Source organism: Poecile atricapillus, chromosome 6 (genome assembly GCF_030490865.1).
Source record: "Poecile atricapillus isolate bPoeAtr1 chromosome 6, bPoeAtr1.hap1, whole genome shotgun sequence".
Taxonomy (NCBI): domain Eukaryota; kingdom Metazoa; phylum Chordata; class Aves; order Passeriformes; family Paridae; genus Poecile; species Poecile atricapillus.
Window position 1 is genome coordinate 26,361,438 of NC_081254.1, and position 17,259 is coordinate 26,378,696.

Consider the following 17,259-nt stretch of genomic DNA (forward strand, 5'->3'; position numbering starts at 1 on the left):
TTTCATATGAGATCACTGATTCTGGCAGTTTGGCACAGAGCAAGCAGCCTGTTTGCAATGAGCTCTGAAACAGGGCAGCAAGGATGCGTCTCCCCAGAGGGACAGAATCACATCCTCATACTGAATTTGAGAGAGCATAGACATGAACACAGACCTCCTGTGTAAACCTCCTGCTGTGCATGCCCTGCAAATGTCCTCCCTGCCTGATCACAAGTTCAGCCCAAACCAGTACATCTCCAGTGCATTTTTTAGATAAATCTACATTTGGATGCATGAAATGAAATGTGCAGAGTTGGAAAACCCCTCACTTCTTGTGTTTGTGACAATGATAGGCTTTTCTGGCCTTGGTCACTGGGAGAGAATCTGAAAATGGGCTATTGTTCCTTAGTGAAATGTAAGGGAAAAGAGCTGGACTTGCTGACCTTGCCTCCCTCAAGGAAAGGGTAGGACCCTGCTGAGTGTACAGCCTTATCCACATCAGCTTAGGCAGCAAGCTATCTCCAAGTTAAATACTATGAAATCTGAGCTTGCCTGTAATTTTTAACAGGTATTAAAATGCATATTGAGCTTTTCATACCTATATTTCCAGTCTAATAGTGCTGGGAGCAATGTAGTCCCAGTATCAGTACAATATCAGTGTAGTGCAACTGCCCAGAGAAAAGTACTGATGCTGTCCCAACTGCATCTCTGCAACTGCAGTAATTACATGGATCAGCAATATCCTGACAGAAGGCAAAGAAAATAATGAACTCCCATCTCTAAATATTGCAGTTTTATTAGGAAAGTGATGTGCCCTGTTTGCACTGCAGTGGAGCAGATTATGATGCTTGCCATAATATCTGTCATTATAATATTAGAAAAATATAAGAAGAATGTAAAGTGTTCATCTTTCTAATAACAAGCTCCATCTTCAGAATGCTAACAAGAGTAATTTTGTGAGATCTGTCTTTTGTAATTTGAGCTTTATATCTCAGCAGAAGACATTTATAGTTACTTTTTTCTAGTTTTAATAGAAAAAGTGAAGTTACAGATCCTTGAAAGAAATGAGACACGAATACTGCAAAAGGCATAATTGTACCAAACCTATCATAAATAGCAGATGTCATTCTATTTCTGGGGCACACCATTAAGAGATTAACCAAAGTGATGTTCTAGGAACTACAGCTGACTATAAAGTGAAATTAAAGTTGCTAGGTTTGCTTCTTCTCCAGCTTTCCAGTTTTGGTTGGAGAATGGACAGCCACTCTTACACCTAGAGAAGGTTTATTTTTGACTCAGAGAAAAAGATGACTCCAGGTGTTGATCACTGGATTCTGTATTTCATGCCTGGACATTATTTATTTGGTCCTGATGCAGAGCAGGAGCAAGCTCAGGTCTCTGCTGGCTTGTGACTTTGCCACAGAAGCTGACATTTGCTGACTGCAGTTATTCCACAGTGCTGGAGATAAATTCTTTCCCTACCCAGGCTGGTGATCTTACAAGACTCTGTAGGAGAGGAGGGTAGTGTGGGGTTAGCTGGATAGTGAAGAATTCTGACTTCTGTTTTCCTCTTATCAATTTGGCATCATATACTGGCAATATATTTGCTGTAAGAGAAATAAAACAGCTGAAAATAAAGATGAGGTTGGAAACACTATTATTCTTCATGCCATCCCAGCAAAAGTAAAATAAATTAAACCCAAGCCCCACTATAATGCAGTGAGAGGCCACAGTCATCTATAGGGGAGGCAGAAGAATGTCAACTTGTTTCAAAGAAAAGTTTAAAAGGCTACTTGACCACATGGAGGAAAGATAAATGAAAGAGAAGGGCACTTTAATGAAGCAGATAATAGCATAAAAAATATCAAGCTGCTGGGAAATAAAGGGACACAAATTTAAATTAAACATAAATGAGGGTAATTAACAATGGGAACCAGCTATTGAGGGAGGCAATAGATCTTTTTTGTCGGGAAAGCCCTTCTAAATATTTTATATGTTAAGTGCTGTTCTTAATTTAGTAATTCTGGGGATTATGCACATAAAACCAACCAAACAGAAACCCAGATCATTAGGCATGTAGAAATGAAACAGTCTTTGTGTATCCTTTAGGAATTTCATTAGTTAAGGCTTGGGTTGGTTTTTTTCAGGCATCATTCCTGTTTAGTCAACAAAACTAGCCTATTAAATTTGATTTACTGCTCTCAGCTTTTGCTGGTAAGCATTTCAGCTCACACACAGTTTTATTGACAGCTCTGAAAGGTTGAAATGAGCCAGTCTGGATACAATGGTCTGGTTTCGGTCAGGTTTTGGTGGTGTAATTCATTTATGAAGTTAAATTGATTGACCCCATAAGATTTCAAAATGTATGACTCATGTCTGGAGAAGCTATCACTGCAATAAGTTTATATATTTAATGTTTGAGGATCCAAATGGTTGGGGATATTCTTTTATTTTCTTTTGTCTCAGACTTGAATTGCTAGCAAGTAAAACAACTTCCTTCATCTTTCTTTCTTTTTTTTTTTTTTTTTTTTTTGTGGTTTTGGTTTCCCTTGCGAATTTCATCCTTTCAAATAATGTTAAAGCTTTCTTTTGAGCAATGAAATAACTTGTTCCATCAACAGTCACACTAATGAAGCCAAGCTGCCAACTTATCTGTGTCCTTTCTTTCCATGCACTTCCATAAGTCCAGCCTCACCAGAACAGCTGCACAATATAGCAGCTCTCTGGATGTCTCCTAATGTTGGCCAAGAGCCAGCCCTAGGCTTGAAAAAAACAACCCAAGAGCCAGCATTGGTGTGGGTAAGTCTGAATTCACATCCATGCTGGATAAATGTGGGATACCTTCCCACCTCCTTTACATGGACATAAGCTGGGGCTCCTGCTTAGATGCCCACTGAAAATTTTTAAATAGCAATTGTTGCTGATGTTTGCATCCTTCTTTCAGACTTTCTTGAAATTGGACAATGTGCTCAAAACTGTGGGGGTGAGGAAGAAAGATCTGACATGGGACTTGCAGAAAAAAGAGCTCTGTGTCCTCAGTTCCTCGGGATTTCTGACAGCAGCAGTGGGCAATGGACCAAATTGGAAATTAGCTCAGCAGAGTACTGTGGGACACAATTTGCTGGCAAAGGGCTCCTTAAATCAACAGTGAAATTTGATCTGAAGTGGCCTCCGTGCCAGTCTGAAGGACTGCCAGCTGCAGTCAGTCCCAGTTACAAGCAGGCTTACTCAGAGCTGTGCCCATTATGGCTCTCACTGGTGGTCAGACTTAGCAGCCCTGGTTGTGATGCCCTTGTTGAAACAGCCTTTTTCCTGGGGCTGACTGGAAAGACTTGAAGCATCATGGATGAACAGAACAGTATCTTGCTTAGGTGTCAGAGAGCAATGGTTTAGCAGGGGGAATTACTTTGTCTCCTTCTGTGATGCTCATTACACTGCCCTGTCTGGTTTACCGTGACTTTTGCTCTGTCCACGGTGAGTGACCAACTCACCACAGACCACTAATGATCCACAGGCCATTGGAGACTGCCCTCTCCCTTCAAAACAGTAATTTTTCTCTGTGTCCCAGAATCCCTCACTTAATCTTGCTGATACAGTTCCTGCAACTACTGTCTCCAGTGTATCTCTAAGGGAGACTTTCTCCTCTTTTCTCTTGTCTCTGCTGTGCCATTTGTCTGGCCTGATCTTTCTGAAAATCTGTAGGACTTCTTGGGTGATGATCCCATCTTACCTTGCCTTTCCAGGCTTTTGTCCATTCCTGTGTAAAGATTTTTATCTTGTGGTTGATCCTTGACTGTCACAGGACTCCAGCATCCCATGGCAGAGATTCTGTCCCTTCCAAAAAGCTTCTCCTGTCTGGGTGCACTTAGATACTTACTTTGCATGTGCAGTTACTGCAGTGAGCACACAAAATATTTAAATGGTATTTGGTATGTGCAGTTGTTATACACACTGCCCATAGCACAGACTGTAGGTAAGTTTGTAGAAAAGTATCTCACACAGGCGAGAAGCATCCAGGATCTCGGTCCTCCAGCTCTGAAGTTAGAAGCCTCTCCTGTTTGAGGGAAGATAGTTCTTGGCAGTAGAAAATCACACTCCCTCATCTCTGATCTCTGAGGTGGACACTACATTACCCATTTGGAATTTTGATCCTTCTCTCGCTTGGTTCATTCCAGAGATGTGGAAATTGTTGAGTTAAACACAGCATAAGAGAAGCTTGATAAATGCCTAAACGTTTTTGTACAGAAATGCAGATAATGAATATCTTCCTTTAAAAGACTTTCAATTAGATATGCCCCAGAGTTCTATATTCCATGTTTTGATTTGTATGGAAAATGGCCTAATTTAAGCTGATTGGGATCTAACAGGCCCATGTGTATCATTTAACAGCCTAGAATTCATATGCACTGCAGGGTACAGGGTATTTTATGGTGTTAGAGACCAGGGGGAAGGAGGAGAGTTAATATTCTGTGCCTCCTGGAAGGCAATACACTTGTAATAATAGATGCCTCATCATAAATACTCCTATCATGTATGGTTTGCTTTCATTATGAGTGAAGTACACATTACTGCTGGTAAGTTGAAATAGCTGCAAAGAGAATACAGCATCCTTTACTGCTGGGCTTGATTCCAGCACTGCACAGAGCTTTCCATTCACCTCTTGTTTTATATTCATTGTTTCAAAGGAGAGTTAGCACAAAGAGAAGCTGCTATTTAAGAGAGGACAGGTTGTAACTTGGACCTTGGAAAACTGGCAAGGTGGATGCAGCCAAATGTTTGACTTCCCTGTGGTCAGTGCCAGCAATGTCAGTGTTAATACTTACTTGTGGCACCTTTGTACCATACACTGAAGATCTCATCACACATGACACATAATTAACATGCACTTGCCACAGGTGGTCAGGGACATCTGCCTGTGTTCTGAGGTATGAGCTGGTATCCGGGTACAGGCTGGGTAAAGCAAACACACATCCTCCAGCAACAGCCACAGGGCTCCCAAATGTCTTGGCCTCTGCACATTCTCCTTGACAAGAGCAGGAACTATTATCATCATTAGTATAAGAAACTGGCTGTAGTGAGATTTTCACAGTGAGTGAGGTATAGATTCCCCTTATCTTGTAACACCTTTGCCTTCCTACAGTAAATACACAGGATATGGAATTCCATACCAGCCTCTTTGCCTTGCAGCTTGTCTGTCAGGACACATAAAATCTGCCTAATCTTTGATCTAACACTGGTGTGAGTTAGTTATTCTGGCTACTGTGAGAATCACATAGCAGACTAAACTCTTTCTTTGATTCTTTGACAGATCCCTTTGCATCCAGCAGTGCCCATGGAAATCCAGAGAGTGCTGGCTAAGTAAAAGTATTTGTTTGTTGTATGCAACTACCACCTATTTATACCTGTCCCTCCTGGAAAAACACAAGTGCTGGGTTAGGCAGCAATTTTCCTTTTGCTTAAAGAAGTATCTCTGCTCTGGTCTCCCAAATACCCTTGATTTGTTTTTCTTAAACAAGATGAAAGCACCAACTCACATTTTTTGTGGTTTTAGATATTAAATCCAGGCTTCTTTTTTCACCTCTTCTTGATGTAGGCATGTGCCTGTGTGCTTTTTTGCTCTAGTATTTCCTAGGTTGAGAGGTAGATCTCCAGCTCTATGACTCTTTCACTTCAGCCAGATGTTCATTGCATGGTGTCCATGCCCTCAGGGCAAGATGTAAGTGCAGAATGACCACTGAACTTCAGCTGTCAGGTCAAGAAAGATGCTCTGTAAGTTTGCCTCGTGCTCCTTGCTTCCAGGGAGCAGACTGGGTTTGGGCTGTGAGAGCTGCTGGATCAAAAACGGCTGCAGCATTTGGAGCTCTCATGTTTCCACTGCTTAGCTGAAGTGTGCCTGTGACTGCAGGAGGGTAATGGATGTGCTGGTGCCCCGCTGCCCTTCTGGACACAGCAGACAGCAAGGCTCCAGTAAAGCCATAAAGTACACTCCTTTTCAGTTCCTCATGAAAGTCTGAACTGTTGTTCTCCATGTGGTTTGGATCTAACTTTTACTTCCTCAAACAGTGGTTGTCTGACGCCCATCTGCGAACACAGACCTTATGGTTTTGCATGCAAAATCTGCCAGGCTGCTGTTTGACCTATTCCCGGACATTTCTTTAGCATAATGCAAAATCCCTTATGTTTTCATGGGCCTGTGAAGGACAAAATGTGGCATTGTTCTATCCAGAACAGTTTTTAAGTGCTTCAGGAAATACTTGAATGCAAAAAAGCCCATGGATCATCAGCTGATGTGGGTCACCAGGTACTGATGTACCTGAGAGGCAGAGATGAGCTGTAGCACAGAGGCTGGGCTCTGAGAGCATGGTTGGCCAAAAACCATTGAGCCCAAGGGGAAGGAAGCTCTGGTTTCTGGCCAGGGCAGCATTGTTCCCATCACCGTGGGAACACAATAAATGGATGTGTAAATACATGTATTTTACAGCATTCAGAAATGATGGATAGGCTCACATCCTTTCCTAACATTCTTGTTGATCTTTAACTACCACAAAACCAGGCAGCAACAGGTGCTTTGCTCTTTTGTTTTAGCACAATGGGTTCAGAAGTCCCCGTTGGGCAAGACCTGAATGGCCCTGGGGCACAGAATAGCTCTCCTGCAGCCTTGGCTGGAAGCAAGAAAATCTGAAGAAAATATGGATGCTCCAGTATCCAACATTCAGTCTCAGTAATATCACAGCCCACTCACTCTGGAGCAGCTCATGTATTACAGAACAGATCTCCTAAGAGAGATGCTCACATGAGCTCAGAACCCACATTTGTGCCATGTTTTTGAAAGAACCTGGATCCTGTTTAGATAACAAAATAAATGGACGTGATACACTGAGAGCGTTAAATATGAGAAAGGGTATTGAACAGTTTTTGAGACGGCAAGAATTTTAGCTGACATGCTTAAACAATCTGTCTCCTAACAAAAGGAAATTTTTAAATGAGAGTTTTAAAAGGCATCTAAGTGACTATGACTCTCAGGTAGCCAGTGCTCACTAGACTGAAATGTATGAGAATTGCAGAGATCTCTTGAGTTCCCTTAAATATGCTGCAGCCAGACCTGAGCAGCTGTAGTAGCCTTTTCCGCTGTGTGCTGAAAGCTCTGGGGCCTGTGGATGGATGGAACAACACTGAAAATCTGTGATTGCTATTGATAATTACCTGATCTGTCACTGATAATTACTTTATCTGTCCTATTCATGCAGCAAATGTGTTATAAAAGAGAAAGGGCTGTCAGCATGCTCCCCATGAAACTCAGCATATGGGCAGGTTACTATGCTGCATAAGACTTTATCTTCCTTGGAAACTATGGAAGGACACTCCTGTACTTTGTCTTTCAGGAACAATGCTTAGTTAAGCTTCTAGAATAGTTGTCAAGATGATATGGGTGAAGAAAGCCCATAAAAATGTTGAAGATCATCAAACTATGTGAACTGTGAGTTGTATAGTAGTGGACATTCACTGACTGCATCCTGTAAGACAGGAAAAACAAAGTTTAAGTGGGGTGGATTCAAAGGGGGGGGGAAAAAGGATGATTCTGGAGTGCAGACAACTGGTTCTGCATTCTTCTTATAGAAATGTATGTAGAAATAATATTTTTATAAAATAACTGAGGAGGAGCGTTAACTGAAAACTGTATTTTTAGGGAGCATTGACTGTATCTGGTCTTCCTACCATTATAAGTGCTCCAGCAGCACAGCTCTCCCCAGACAGCTGCCATTGGAAGTTGGGACAGCCTCAGGAGATACCCTGGAGAGTGGGTTGCAGTGTCCTGGGAAATCACCCTGTTCACCACAATAGATACAGAGAATCAAAAGTATCTCTGACAGCCACAGCTGCTGTATTTTGGTCACAGGATGTTTTATAAAGGTCAGTTATGGATTCAGATAGCTACTGTCATAAAAATTGTAAATGCTGTATGGGATCCCAAGAGATTACTTATTTCACCTTCCTGTCCTGAAAGAGCCCTAATGATGGAGATGTCATGGTCTCTCTGGGAAGTCTGATTGCTTTACAGTACTTCACTATCTACATAATGTCTAACCATAGCACATTAGGAGTCTGAACCCATGATTTCTTGTCTTATCCGGAACATTCATAAAGAACAGATTGGTTTTTCACTTTATTCATCAGGCTGTGAAAAATGTTGCCATATAAAAATCATAGAATCATACAATATTTTAGGTCAGAAGGGACCCCATGGAATTACCTAATCCAACCTCCTGCTCAAAGCAGGGCTAACTTCCAAGGTAGCACAAGACCTTGTCCAGTTGAGTTTTGACTATTTCTGGGGACAAAGGTAGCACAGTGCCTCCAGCCTCTTTCATCAGCCTCTCATGACCCTGGATTGGCTCAACTTTTTTGTAACAGGATGGTATTGTGTTCAGGTAGCTGATTATCTCAGCTTAAGTGCTGTATTTTGCATTTGATCACATTGAATCCCATACCATTTATTTCTGACCCTATTTCAGTCTGTCAGGCCATTTTGAATTACAAACTTTTAGCATACTAGCAGCCTTTCCTGGAATGATATTGCCTGTACATTCCATGGTAAAGCTCTCTTCTGAAAACATAACACCCACTTTGATGGGTGGACATAGAGATTCAATTTGTTTCCACCTCTCTCCTGGAGTGATGATGGAAGTGTAGAGAAAGCATCAGTCTGCACTGGTCTTTGCTAATAATTGGACTTTGTAAAGATAAAACAACAAATGGAATTGATTCAAAATCTATATAAGGATGATTCCAGTGTGTTCAGCATGTTTGAGATCAAGCATGAGACAAGTTAGCAGCAGAGACAGTTGATCTGGGGGCTTTAGAGAAAGAATGTTTAAGTTGATTTACTTAGAATTATTTAGTTTTTTTAGGTCTTGGTTTGAAAACTGGCTCTTGGTGGGAACTCTGCACACAATGAGCATGTTTGGCCTTGAGCACATGTATCTGGTTTTAGTTAAGCCAGGCTGGCCACACTCATTCCACTCTGCTCATGATCTCATTCCATGCTCCTTGTCATGGTATCTGCACACCATCCAGCAATATATTAAAGCATGAGTAACGTGTCTTATGTTGATTATTCTGTCACCAAGGGAGAAATGTGTCTTGTCTGGTAGGGAACTCAGATTGTTTTAAATAAAGCTCTATACTGACGCTGGAGAAAAGTCAAGCGCTGCTCCTTGTATTAGTAGAAAGAATTGGCAAGGTGTCTGCTGGCCCTTGGGTAAGGCCATCTTGGGACCAGCTACAACCAGAGAAAACCATGGTTCCTACACTGCTGAGCTCTCCCTGCACTGTGGAAAGGCCATTTGCCCTGCTGCCAGCATGCTTCATCAGCTCATATGCTGTGATACTTGGGGCACCTCCAAATTCTCCTCTTAGTCCAGGAAGAGAAATGCTCCTAACAGTCTTTATTTTGCCTTTAATGCAATGACCAGGTTGGTGTTAGAAATGCAATGTGCTGTGTGTCAGCTGAGTGGAAGAGATGTCTCCAGGCTGTAGGGAGGAGAGGGAAGGCTTGAAAAATTTGTTCAGCTGTTCAGTGTGCATATTTGTGTGTGCAGTGAACGAGCTGAACCCTGTGCCCCTGCTGGGCCTGTGTTCAGTGTGTGTTACCATAGGGCAAGTTTTCTGCTTCGGTCATCTGTCAGACTGGAGGGGAAGGGCTCTTGCTAGTAGCTGTCATTAGAGGCTGCATCATTCTCTTTGCTTATTTACTGAGCTGAACTCCAGCCTCAGCTCCATCTGTGTGATAAAGGAGGTACCCCTTTACAGTATCTCAAGTGTGAGAGCTCCAAAGCCCTTTACAGTGTCTAATTTAACTTCAGCTTGTGCCTGGAAGCAAAGTGCTCCTTTTTTTGGAGAGGGGTGAAACTGAGGGACTGAAGGCTGAGACTAATTGCTTCTCCTCTCATACAAAGTCCTCAAAAGAGATTTTGACTCAAACATGATCCCTTCTCAGTTCCTGTGTTCCACTTTCACTGCTCAGTCTTGTTCAGCTAAAAAGAGCAGGAGAATATGTATTTTTGCTGTTTTGCACAATCCACAGCTGGCACTTGCAGTCCCTGTCTCCCAGGTTGGGTAAGTAGCCTCCCTGCAAATAGGAACTGAAGGACCTTTCTGGCACGTAGGGTTTTCCTGACCTCCCACTGCTGCTTTTTCTCTGGAGAATAGCCTCCAACTCATTGAGGACTCTGTGGATCCAAACCCTCTGTGTCTCTGGCTCCTTATATGGTAACATGAAAAAGTCTGAGCATTTTAGTTCTGATTTGGAGTTACCCTGGTTGTCTTCTCAGCTGGGGAGCTAGCAACTTTAAAACCTTAGGCAAACTGGTTCTTACCACCAGGAAACCATCCTCTTAGTTCAAGCATGTGTGTGCTGCTGTCTCACCACTGGCTTAGCAAAGACCAGGCTGCATTGGCAGCAGTGAAAGTCCCCTACAAAACCTTTGCAGAAGGTAGAGTTTTAAGCATTCCAGTTTTATTCCCTTCTGAAAGAGGCTTTAAGATATGTGTTGTTATAACACATATCTTAAACAGAAGAAAGAGGCTGAGATGGAAGGAGGGTCCCACAGGCTCTGGGACAGAGGTGGCTTCTCTGGCAGAGAGCACACTAATACAAAATTTATGATGGGCAGCAAGAGCAGGAAGTAACGGGTCTGGGGACATCTAGAAGAGACCTGAAGAAGCTTTGCACTCCTGAGCCATCACATCCAGACATCCAAGTGGAGAAAACATTCCTGAATGAGGGAGAGGTGTCCTTGTTCATCCTAGATGCAAATGCATTTTGGCAATTTATCCCTACCTCTGACAGAAGCCACCCAAGAAAGAGGCAGAGCGGCGAGCATAGCTAAGGTTTCCTGGTTGCCAGACCCTCATGTTGGCTTCTGGGAAGTCCTTGAGTGACTTTGCATGAATTTATCGAACCCTGGAGTGGCGCAGTTTTGCACTAGGTTAGCGAAGAGTGCTTTGACAAAGTGATGTGTTCTTGTGGTGGAGTCCAGCCCAGCCTTCTGCAGGCTGTGTCCTCTACTGCTACAAGCCTGTAGCTGGCTCTAGTACTGGGGGCACATGTGAGCATGAAGCCACATGGGAAGTAACTGCAATAAATGATTTGAGACACATTTAAGGGCAGAAACAAAGTGCTATGGTAGCTGAGGGAGCTCCAGCAAATTTCAGGGGTTGTGGGAGTTTGATGTCTCTTCAGGATCAGCTGCTACCATTAAAAAAAGGCATATGAAGATTCTTTTATCTCCTCCCTAGATTTCATGCTGATGAAACCAATCCTGTCAAGTACTGAGAGCTGCAACCCCTGCCATGTGTCCCCAGTGCCTTGTCAGCCTCAATTTTTAAAAGTAACCATAGATTTCTTTCATGGTACAGGTTCCACCATATTAGCAGAGCGGCTGGGATTGTCGACACCGAGCTCGCCCACATCAACACCCAATTCCCCCACCGTCCTCTGCAGTGGCGTCTCTGGCCCCTTATTGTCTACGTGTGGCTCTGGCCCCCTCTGCAGCTCTATCAGTGGTAAGAGAGGTGGGATCCCCTGCTGCCTTTCCTTTGCCTCCCTTCATAGTCTCACACTTGTCTCCCTGAAGGGCTCTAAAACCACAATAAATGACGGATTATTATTATCCCATCAGCTCCCCTGGGGAGGCAGGGAGAGCCTCTGCAAGGGCTATTTTCAGTCTGTTTTATGTGGAAGCTGCTTGGATGCCTAGACAGCAATATTTCTCTAACCCTTTTCATCATGAAAGGTCCCAAGGGGAGCAGCGGATTTTCTGCTGCATGCGTGGCCCTGTTACGCAGAGCTCCTTCTGGAGAGCTGTGTGGCACTGACACATCTCATGCTTGGACTGGAGCTAAAGGTCTGCCTACACCTCCCCTTTCTCCCTCAACACACCTTCAGTAAAACACAGTATTGCTATTTCTAATGTGCCAATGAAATACACGATATTTAGATAAGTGCACATGCACTAAAAAAGCGTAGGCTGTTCTGCAGCACTTTTAAAACTCCAGACACCTGCACAATCCCAAGGCACTGATGGTGGGATACATAACTTACCAAATCCTTGTTGCATGGGAAAAGCTGTCTCTTGGCTTGCTCTTTGTGGGCAGCAGACCCCAGTAAATGTTGTCTTTCTGCTGCCTTGAGCCTTGGCATGTTAACCAGGACTTGGTGAGTAGGACAGCAGGTCATAGGAAGGAACCCTGGTCCTGGAGCATGCATTTCTGCTAGGGCATGGTTCCTCCCTCTGTGGCTGCAGGGCCAAGAAATCACCTTGGGATGTCAGAAAGCAAGAGGAGTGACCATGGTTTTTTGTGTTGCAGGCACAGCTCCCAACTCTCCAAGCAGCTTGCCTGAGTCACCCATCTCCCCATCCGTCTCAGGGCCCTGGGTAGATGAATGCACCATCTGCTATGAGAACATGGTAGACACAGTCATTTACTCCTGTGGACACATGTGTCTCTGCTATTCATGTGGGCTGAAGCTCAAGAAGATGGCCAATGCCTGCTGCCCCATTTGCAGACGGGCCATCAAAGATATCATCAAAACGTACCGCAGCACTTAGAGCAGCAGCAGATACTGTGGTGGGGACTGGGCACGTGGGGAGGAGGCTGTGAAACAACATAGGCCTACCACTTGATCTTTATCCATCACCCAGGAGATTCAAAACCCATCACCCACCACCACCCTGACCGCCTCTTCCATGGACAACAGATGAGACAAGGTTAGACGCTGCTCTTCTACCCCCCAAGCAAGCCCTGGGGCTGAACTCCAGTGTCAGGGAAGTCGCTATGGACTATTCTCCCTTGTGATTTTAAATTTTATCTCAAAAAATGCCAGCTGGTGCAATCATCCCTTTCTACACCATGCACAGCAGAGGGGTCTCCACTCTTTAGCACAGACAGCAAGTGGTACACATCTTCTTCCAGAGGCACCCCACATGCAGAGGCAGCTTGGCAGAAGAGAAGAAACGAGCCAAGGTATTGCTGTGTACAACCAGCCTGACCAGAGGAGGCTCCTTAGAAAGGATGGAGCAAGGCAAGCATTGACCCAGCGAGGGAGGTGCAGTGAGCACACCTACAGCAGAGAGGCTGGCTGGGGTCAGTGCAGAAAAGAACCCAAGATTTGTGAAGCAAAACCCACCCCATATCTGCAGACAGAAGAGCAGACCCCCTTGAGGGCTGTCTCCAGCTCCTCCATTGCCATTCTCTGACAGAGGCTTTCATGGTGCGTTTGGCAAGGAACACTGGCAACAGCTCTGCTCCCTCCCAGCAGCGTCAGCCACCTCCTGTCACCACCCTGCTGCATGACGAGCGGCTCCCAAACCCCACCACCAACAACTTGCGTGTGGTCCCCACGCAGCACAAGGGATTCAGCAGCATCGCTTCTCCCATGCGCCTGTGGGAGAGGAGACATAACTCCCTCAACCTTTCTCCCCCTACCATCCAGACAGCACTTATGAGGAAAAACCCCAGCCTCACCGGGGAAGAATGTATAAACCCACACATCTGTGGGTTACCTTTACTGGTAACTTTATCACTGTGCTTTAAGACAAAACCAGCCGGGTGGTACTCAGCTCTTCACAGCCATACCGGCAGGACACGGCTGTCCTTATGTGTTAGGAAGTAAGGAATGAGAAAAAAATAACTTGAGGGGTTTGGTTTGCTTTGGTTTATTTAAACAAATCTCCTTCTCTCCTGCCTGAGTCAGGAACCTGGCTGTGCCCAGCAGGGACAATGGTGGCCCCCATGGTTCCCATGCAAACAACTGCTGCTCTGCCATGGCCACAGGTGTGACCCAGGGCTGCTGGCCCTTGGGTCTGGGCCGGGTGGCTTGGCAGCAGTAGAAGCTGTCTGCTTTCCTTCCCACCCATCCTGCTGCCTTCTGGGCTGCAGGGGAGGGAGAGACTGTGTCTGGGTCCTGAGAGGGGGTCAGGGCTAGGGTGCCACAGCAGTGGAATTTGCCTCCACCATATCACCCATCTGGCCAGAGCAGAGGAGGCTGTGGAGTCACATCCTGCTGAGCCTTTTCTTGCACTCCAGCAAGATGGGATAGGGGGGAACAGTGTGCTGTAGGGAGAACAGCATTTAATGCACACATGAACTTGCTGCAGGGGACATCATGCCCCCCTCCCTGTTCCCCCACAGCAGGTGGGTTTCCACCACCCACACTGGCAGAGGCTGCTCCTAAAAACACCTGGAAAACACATCCTTGCTCTGTCTCTCAAAGAGGTGCAAAAAGAGATTGCTCACTGGGGAGTGCATTGTAGAGCCTTTCTCTGAAGGTGCCACCAGCACTGCAGCCTACCCTGGGCTCTGCAGCTCCCCCCAGCCTGCCCTGCCGAGCTGGAACGCTGATACTCTAGGTGACAGGGATTTATGCATACATCTGATGTACAACCCAAACCCAGCCCTGGCCCAGCTCCAGAGCTCATGGCTCCCATTCCCAGATGCCCTCACTGAGGGACAGGAGGAGGCTGGAAGGCACAACCTGGGGGAAGCCAGAGCAGCCCTGCAAGGAGCACAGCCGGTCCTCAGGCACCCAGCCAGCTCTGTGACCAGCACGCACAGGGAGCTTTTCTCAGTAGTTACACAAACTCCAGTGCAAAGATTTCAAAAAGGAGGAACCCAAGAGGGAAGAAGGTATTGATGAAATAGTGGATGTGGGGAAACGTGCAATAAGCAGCCTCCCGAGCCTTCACCACACCAGTGGGACCAGTCCTCCTCCATGCAGGGAAAGCCAAGGGGTATAGTTTATTTTTCAAGAAATTCCATCCATGGGTTCCAGTGCAGTGGTGTAAATTCCCTTTTCACCTTTTGAATTGAGAGTGTTTTAATATATTAACTGTGTTTGTTTTACTGTGGACCAAACTCTAGCAGTTAGGAGAAGCTGAAAGCTCCCCGGCATCTGAGTTCTAAAATTGGGGTTCAGTCCTACCCCTGCATAGGCTGGCCTCCAGCTGGAAGCAGGGAGGAGAAAAAGGCTCTCTCCAGGGAGGAAAAAAAAAACCAGCAAAATCAGTAAAAATAACAAAAATCCTAATCCTTTGTTTTGTTTGACTGGTGTAGGTTCCCATGTACCTCTGTGTTGTGTCATCTGCATTTCATTGCTTTACTTTAAGATGTTTTGTGTTCTGTTTAAAGACCAGAATAACTCATTGTGAAAAATTAATTGGATAACTGTGATCGTGAATAAAGTTGATTTAGATATCCTGCAGCAGCATGGCTGACTCGAGTCCACTTTACCACTTCATAAGAACAGCAGAACACGATGGCCAGCACAGTGAGAGGCTGAGGTGGAAGCAAGGGTGGCATGAGAGGTTCTTGCTTAGGGGGAGCTGGGTGGAGAGATCTCCGGCTTTCCTTCAGTGCTTGAGGGTGGAAGGGCGCTGGGAGGTGGGTATTAACATCCTCTTGGCAGATACCACACACACATAAGGAATAAAGGAAAGCACAGAAGTAAAAGCAAGGGCTAACAGCATTCCTGAAAGCTTAGGCCCACAATCCCAAGCCTCTTCTCCCTCCCCAAAGAGAGGTCACAGCTTCTTTCTTCAGCACACTTCTGTCTTGTTTAGTCTCTTCTGCAACCACAAAAAAGCGCCCTCCACCAGCACAAGAAAGAGAACGTGTGCTGTGAGGAAACCCAGGACACGCTGCTCAGCCTAGGAGGGGCAGGTAGGGTGGCTGAAGATGAGGCAGAGCAGTACCATCCCAGCCCTGAACTGAGCAACACGTTGAGAAGGCAAACTGACAATGTGGTCTGGACAAGTGAGATGCTGAGGTAAGATGCAGATGCTTCCTGAGTATGTAGCAAGGGACACAGACTCAAAGGGAATTTGGGCTCTTCAAAGGTGATGCCAGTTTCCTCAAAACCCACTCCTCTGCTGCAGGTATCTGCTCAGGAGGACACAATACAACAAATGTGATATTTTCTCCTCATCTTTTTGTTTAACTATTCAGTAGATGAGAGACTATCTGGATCACGCTCTTGTCATGGGACATATTTGAGGTGGCATCTCCGTCAGTGTGGGTGCTCCATCTGCCAAGGGTCAGGGACATCTCAGGACATCACCAGGAGTTGTGTCCTCAGCCGCTCCAGTTGAAGCCATTCCACTCTAACAGTTCCTCAGTGGCCTAAACCATTCCAGGCTGGGTGAAGCAAAATCACTTCTCCAACACTAACCTGAGGAGATCCCAGCTGTTGGGACAAGGCAAGTCTGCAGAGCTGTGTGCTGCCCTCCAAGAGCTGTTCCAGCTCCTGCCTTCCCTGGGATTGGAGCACCTCTAGTGGGTCTGGAAAGTCTCCTCATTCCCTCAGGACTGAGGGACAGGGTTGCACAACACAGAATGTCCTAGAAACTGGTGGCACTGACTTGCTGGAACACTGCCACAGATTAGGATGAGTAAAGTGCTAGCGCTTTGGGCCAAACTCGGATCTTCCCCTTCCTTGGCAAGGGGGACCATGGCACATCTGCCAGGTGTTCCTCCTGCCAGCCTCAGCCTGCGCAGCCCCTCTTGCAACAGCCCCAGCGAGCTTCGCATCCTCATCAGCTGAGCATCGCTGGAGGCACCCTGCCCTGCCCTCCCGCAGGCCACCACCATCACCTCACCACATCCCAACCAGAGCCGCAATTTCGCCATTGCTCCCAAGCTATTCTCCACCAACACCAAGTGTGTGGAGCAGAAGTGACCTTCCCCAGCGAGGGAATGCCGGCAGCGCGGCGGGGCTGGTCCCGGCGGGGCTGGTCCCGGCTGTCCCGGCACAGCCCGCGGCGGGCGAGGAGGAGGCGGAGGAAGATGAGAGGGAGGATGCTCCGAACGCGGTCCGGGAGCTGCAGCGCTGGTCCGGCATCGCCACCTGGTGCTCAATGCCCGGCCCGAAACTCAGCCCCCGCTCCTCCCGACATCGATTTTAACAAACACTTCAAATACACTAATGTAGGACCAGAAAAATTCAGTCTTGAGCGCAGCACAATTCTGGTAGTGGTTCTCCGAGAAAAATGGGCAAGAAGGGAACAATTAACAGTGAGTTACAGTGTACAAGGGGATACATTAGTAAATAGTGATTGCCAGCCCAAGAAAAGCCTTTCAAGCTGGTTGGCTCACTCAACACAACGGGAAGAGGGGGCACAGCTTCCAGTCCCACTTGCCACTGTGTTCGTGCCCAGGACTGTGTGCTGTATCAGATTCAGTTCCTGGAATCCTTCAGAGAGCTGGGGTGCCTGAACAGGACTC

General features: G+C 46.0%; 1 protein-coding gene across 3 annotated transcripts in view; it reads left to right on the top strand.

The window, feature by feature from the left end:
• Positions 1–15,240, top strand: part of NEURL1 (neuralized E3 ubiquitin protein ligase 1) — a 142,215-nt gene extending 126,975 nt beyond the window's left edge. For all 3 annotated transcript variants that reach the window (XM_058841024.1, XM_058841025.1, XM_058841026.1), the window contains exons 5-6: positions 11,398–11,544; positions 12,349–15,240. In XM_058841024.1, coding sequence (XP_058697007.1) covers positions 11,398–11,544; positions 12,349–12,590 — 389 coding nt within the window. In that variant the 3' untranslated portion in view covers positions 12,591–15,240. The remainder of the gene's footprint in view (positions 1–11,397; positions 11,545–12,348) is intronic.
• Positions 15,241–17,259: the final 2,019 nt, after the last annotated feature.